This window comes from Malania oleifera, chromosome 7, assembly GCF_029873635.1.
Source record: "Malania oleifera isolate guangnan ecotype guangnan chromosome 7, ASM2987363v1, whole genome shotgun sequence".
Lineage (NCBI taxonomy): Eukaryota > Viridiplantae > Streptophyta > Magnoliopsida > Santalales > Ximeniaceae > Malania > Malania oleifera.
This window is the reverse complement of record NC_080423.1, coordinates 41836930-41843376: the sequence shown is the minus strand read 5'-3', so window position 1 is coordinate 41843376 and position 6447 is coordinate 41836930. Positions and strand designations below refer to the sequence as shown.

Genomic DNA, 6447 nt, shown 5'->3' with positions numbered 1-6447 from the left:
ATGATATTTACACTCATACAATACATGGATACATAGTTTGTCCTCCAAGAATGAAATTATGAATTTATTGAACATGAAATACATTTCATTTAGGGGGAGTTAGATTTGCTAAGTTATGAAATCATGATTTATGGAGATTATTGAAAACACTTATATATAATCGTTTGTATTTTTCATGCTATTTTGGGACTTATTGTCTATCTTTTTATGCATGATGAATGCAAAGTTTCTGCTTTGTGCCTTCACTAGATATATACTTTTGCTTATGGTTGCTCTTTCCCTTAACATTTATTTATTTGTTTTTTTTGATATCTTACTCTTTTTTATTGATGTCAAAAGGTGGAGAAGTTTTAGGCAAAAGTTGAGCTTGAGATTGCATACCAAAGCATGTATATTCACTCAACTATTAAATGAAATACATGAGCATGATATTGAAATTCATTGTGAATTTTGATATGCTTATGGAAATTGATCTTGATATTGCAAATATTGTTAAGATAATGGTTATTGTAAGGAGAAGCCTTTTAAAGGCTTAAGATAATGCTTATTGTAAGGGGGAGCCTTTTAAGGCTTACTTAGTTTTTACTCTTTATTTGTCATCATAAAAAAAAGGGAGATTATTGGTCTAACAATGCTAAAAATATTATTTTGATGATAACTAACTAAAGGAGCTTAACATGTTTTTCTAAGATAATTTTCTAGGCTCAAAAATTTTCATGAAGAGATCAAACTCAAAAGTTCTTATAAAAGATCAAGTTCCTAAAAGATCAAGGTCAAGTGTTTAAATAAGATTAGTTATGCTTAGAGACATGACTCATGATAAAGCAAAAGTCAATTGAAGGAAGAAGCTCAAGAATGAGAGCAAGACATACATGAAGACTTCAAGTTTAGAAAGTTTTAAAATCTTAAGGAAGACTTTTGTAAGTGCCTCAATTAAATGTTATGTTTTGAAGCTCATTAGGGTTAATTATTGACTTAGAGACCATATTTTGAAAACCCTGGAAAGTATTTTTAAAAAGTATCAAAACAAATTGGCAAGAGTTTTTGGAAACAAGTTTAAAAAAAGTATTGTTCTCACTACCCAGGTGACTGACCCTTATCTGGTCAGGCGACTGATATTTACGTTGAATTAAAAATTGGGAAACAGAATAGACCCAGTCGACTGACCCCTATGAGTTCAGGCGACTGACCCCATTATGACTTTAAAATTACGCTGAATTTCAAAGTCCAGGAAATTGCCCCCGATGAGTCCAGTCAATTGAACTTCGTAACGGCTATTTTAAAACATCATTTAAAAGTTTCCAAATTATGTTGCTTATGCCCCAAACTTTGTCAAAACTTGGGAAACACTCCAAGTATCTTGGGTAACACAGAAATATGACTTTTTAACTCTATAAATACATGATTTCACAAATCGAATCATATACCAAGAATTCAAATATGCAATCAAGCTTATAATTCTCATACTTTTCAAAAAGTCTTCTTGCTCACGTACTTGTGGAAGCTTTTCTGAGATTTGCTGAGTTATTTTTCACCGGTCTTTGAGCATAAATTCTGAGTTTGATCAATCAAAAGAAAGATCTCAGTGATATATTCTCCGAGCTTCAATTATATTCTTTATTGATATTTAAATTGAAGTATTCTTAGTCGTGCTATAATTTGTACTAATCTGCTCTTTTTTAGAGTGATTCTTGTACGCAAGAAGTTTTCTTGTTTTCTTGTTTTCTTGACAATTCACAGTTGTTGAATCATTGGTTTATCGAGCTTGAGGTATCGCTTGGAGAGGAGAGCTCCATCCTAATTGAAGGAATGTGTAAAGGTTTGGTCCGCCCGTAAAGGAGTGGTATAGTGGAACCCTTAGGTGTGTTGCATAAGACGAGGACGTAGGCGGGTATAGCCGATTCTCGTAAAAATCTGGTCTCACTCTCTTTCCTACTCTCTTTAATTTTTTGCACATATATAAACTACGTGGCTGTGAATTTAATTTTCTACAAATCTATAATCTGCGTGGTTGTGTATTAAATTACTGAAAATTAATTTGCTTTTGGGAATTGTAGAAATCAAAAAGAAGTACATTAGTTTATCAATACATATTGCAAAAATCGTTGGGGATTACATTAATTGATTAACACCCAAGACTCATTAATTCGTTGATTGATTGATACCAAAGCTCATTAACATTCAAAGTGGGTTGACATATTCAAAACCTGAATCTTGGAAGCACTACTGCAATTCATATATTGTTTAATTGATTAACTTGTGTATTGTGTTGGCTTATTGATTGATTGGATTCATTGATTGGGTGTTAATTTAAATTGCTAGAAGATTATATGGATATACTTTTTTATAAATATTTAAAATTAAATTTGATACTCATCTGATATTATAATTGAAATTCAAACCATTTTTGTGTGATTGCTAAATGTACAACAAGTTGGGAAAAGAACTTTCAAAAAAAAAATTAAAAAAAAATTTTAAAACCTAATTCAACCCTCTTAGTACTACACCTTACTTTTCATGTTATTCATTACATTGTCAATGAAAAGTCCTAATGACGAGTAGGAGGACCCTCCCTCCACCAGGGCTTTCCTACTTTCCTCTCTCTTTTGCTTCACCTTCCTCCTAATCTCGCTATCACACTCCATCACGCACTTGATTCCTCTCTCGATATCATCTGCACTCACAATACGACTTGCCTCTTGAATAATCTCTTTCTTATAATCTAATGTAATCTCTACAGCCAATCCTAACTCTCGCACCATTTCAAAGGCGTTCATCTGTTGTTCTGCATAAATCGGCCACGAAGCCAGAGGCACACCACACCAGAGACTTTCCAAGGTAGAGTTCCACCCACAATGGGACACAAATCCTCCAATTGCCGGGTGGGACAAGACCGCCACTTGCGGAGCCCAACCAATCACCCTTCCCATATCGGAAGTCCTATCCAAGAACCCTTCCGGCAACACATCTTCTGGATTTGCATAGTCGGTTGGAATATCAATCTTACCCTTTGGTGGAGGTCGACGCAAGGACCATAAGAACTTGTGGCTGCTACGCTCGATTCCATGTGCAATCTCCCTAACCTGGTCCTCACCAAAGCTTCCCATGCTCCCAAAACACAGGAACACTACTGACAGTGGAGGCTGATCATCAAGCCATTCGATGATTTCTAAGTTTTGATTGGTACTGCTGTGGAGATTGAGTATGGGTCCTACAGGATAGACGGGTGGTACTTTGGGATCATCCAAAATGGAGCCGAGAGCATAGGGTTCCAACTCCCTGAACGTATTAACTATAATACCCTTCGTTTCCCGAAACCTTCGAGCGTGGTCAAAGAACATCTTGGAGGCTCCTTCATCTAGCGCCACGAGCGGCATGATCTTTGTCGGAACTGGGTTGGCGAAAGTCGGAATCGCCAACTCGGCATCCGAGTCCTTTAACTCAGTCAAGTCTTGATTTCGCTCGTCCAGCAAACACTGAAGATGGAGCATGAAACCAAGAAAGGCCGCGCCGGATGTGAAGAAGACATAGGAAGGGAGGTGAAACTCGTCGGCGATGTCAATCATGGGTGTGCAGAACATATCGATGATAAACCCGGCGAGTCGGATCGAGTCAGAGGAAGCGAGTTCGGCGACGGCATCTCTGACTCGGGGTTTGTAATACTCTACTAAGTTGAAGAGGATTCTGCGGGTGGAAGTGGCGGAAGCGAGGTGAGCGAGGGAGTGATCGTCGTGAGGGAGGTTGAGGAAGCGTATGCGTCCGGCGGGGAGGGAGGCGGCGAGGGAATCAAGTTGGGCGCTTCCTCTGGAGTCGAAGGGCAACTTCATGACCAGGATGGTGATGGAGAAGTCCCTGTTTCTAGCAACGAGGAGCTTTGCCATCTCCACTACTGACACCAAGTGGCCCATTCCCGCCAACGGGATGAACACGAGCTCTGCCATTTTCTCTGGGGCCGCCGGAGTATACATCTTTTCCTAATCACTTAGTTTTCTGAGATTATCTATACAGGGACAGATGCCTGTGGGGCTGTTCGAGGTGATAGGGGTGGGTGGAACCGCGCGGCGGACAAGATATATATAAAATAAATAAATAAATAACTTACAAACAGAATGATGTCATGCCTTTGCTGTAACTCACTTGCACATGCAGACGACAATAAACAATGACGTTCGGTGTATTTTTTTTTTTTTTTTTGAATTTAAATTTATTTTAATTAAAATGATTTGCCAACCATTCCGGTCAAACTTTATTCCTAAAAAGGGAGCGTTCCAAAAAATTGTAGTTGATTCATCATTTATTTTACAAAAAAACGTTAGATAAGTCCAACATCTTTTGTTCTGAACGAGAGTTACCTTTTACTAATGTGTGGCGATTAAAAAATGCTATCTAAAGCAACATTTTTTAATCGTTTAAACCATTTCTTCCTCCTTCCTCTCTATCTGCTATTCGCAGATCAAAAGTGAAGAGAGCTGAGAGAATGGTAGTGACTTGACGTGAAGCAAATCTTACATATAAACGTTGGATTCAGATTGTACAATCCGAACGTTCTGCCCTAAAGTACAATCTGAACGTTGGGAAGGTAACATATAAAGAATGGAAATGAAATATGTTTTTCTACATCAAGTTGTTTAAAACTAGTTCTTGTTGTTTGCTAACTGAGATTCTGAAATTTGAGTTGAAATTTATATTAGTTTGTAATAGAAATGTATATTTTATATCTTGAATTTGGTTATATTGAATTCAATTTGGTGACTTGAAGCATCCTTGTTGAACTTGTTGTATTGAATCATATTTGCATAGTGGAATATCAATGCAGCAATCAATGAAAACCAAATACAGTTACACCCACGTAGTACATATGAAAGCAAATAAAATCAACACAAGAAATTACGTGGTTCGGCAATGCCTATATCCACTGGAGCAATCGGCAAAGTACTTTACTATCTTGGTGTCAAAAGACACTTACTGTAACGACACGATTTTTCTACTACATTATATATATATATATATACATGAAACTCTGATACCATATATAAACCACCCGACCCCCAAGTGGGTTACCAGGTGCAACTAGTCATAAGCTATACTACAACACAGCGAAAGCATAATATACATAAATCTCATATACAATACCAGAGTACTAATACCATCATAATACAAAAGTATCTCTCTCCCAAAACCCAAATATACAACCCAAGGTACATAATACATATCCATACACAAATTATAGCAGTGTCTTTGTAACGTCCCTCAATTTCTTAACATAAAATATCACATAATAAATAAAATGGTCAACCCGAACCCGTGGGTAGCGAGGACACCTATCAAACACAGCGGAAAACCTAGCAGCAGTAAACATAAAATCTCAAACATCCAATCATAAAACATAATACCAGAACATTCTATACATCCTCACATACATCAAAATATCTCTAGGGTCAAATACAAAATAACTCTGACGCTATTACAAAATCTTACCCTTCTCATAGGGTAATCTTACTAGCTCAACGGCGGCCCTAACGGCGGCCCTGACCCGCCGGTCTCTCAGGAGTTCCTGAAAAATTAATTAAGTTTGGGGGTGAGACACTTCTCAGTAAGGGAAAATAAACTAAATACAACTATGTGACAACATGAATATTTAATGCATTTGTACGTATACAGTACACTTCATAATTCTATAAACATCATCATATCGTACTGGGTAAACATATATTTTCACATCTGTTAATAAATCATAACATACATAAAATCATCTGTTATAACTGTAGTACTGAAAACAAACCCAAGATGACTAGCTAGTTGGTGTCATGTATTACCCCCCATGACGGGTTGTGCAGCTCGAAAGCGGGACCCGACAATGGCTGGCCAACCACTGCCGAATCAAATATGTCTGTAAGTACGATGAGCCCGCCACACCCTGGTTCGGACTGCTAGGTGGACGGCCACACTCTACTGAAAGCCACATCGACTATCCATCTAACATCCGCTCGTGGGATGGTTAGCACTAATCTGACGTAGATATCTGATCTACACATATAACTACGATGCCGAGCCCCTGAACTGAACTAAACTAACATCCTGGTGGTGATAACATATAATACATGATCATATATATAACATCATTACGGCCTCGTGCTGAAAATATAGTAATTACGGTCTCGTGCCGAAAACATAAATACATGGCCTCACGCCAATAACATAAATACGGCCTCGTGCCGATAACATAAATACGGCCTCGTGCCGGTAACATAAATACATGGTCTCGCGCCAATAACATAAATACGGCCTCGTGCCGATAACATAAATATATGGCCTCGCGCCAATAACATAAATACGGTCTCATGTCGATAACATAAATATATGGCCTCGCACCAAAATTGTTTCAGGTATATATATTCTGAAAATACATCATTTATCATATAATCGTCAAAACCATCGCAACATAAT

General features: G+C 37.6%; 1 protein-coding gene across 1 annotated transcript; it reads right to left on the bottom strand.

Moving 5' to 3' along the window:
- Positions 1-2383: 2383 nt before the first annotated feature.
- On the bottom strand, positions 2384-4224 carry LOC131160457 (anthocyanidin 3-O-glucosyltransferase 2-like). The gene has a single exon (XM_058116158.1). The coding sequence runs from the start codon at positions 3966-3968 to the stop codon at positions 2502-2504; it is 1467 nt and encodes a 488-aa protein (XP_057972141.1). The 5' UTR covers positions 3969-4224; the 3' UTR covers positions 2384-2501.
- Positions 4225-6447: the final 2223 nt, after the last annotated feature.

What these genes read in the sequence shown, in the direction of transcription:
- LOC131160457 (XM_058116158.1), bottom strand. Translation starts at nt 3,968, where the DNA reads ATGTATACTCCGGCGGCCCCAGAGAAAATGGCAGAGCTCGTGTTCATC.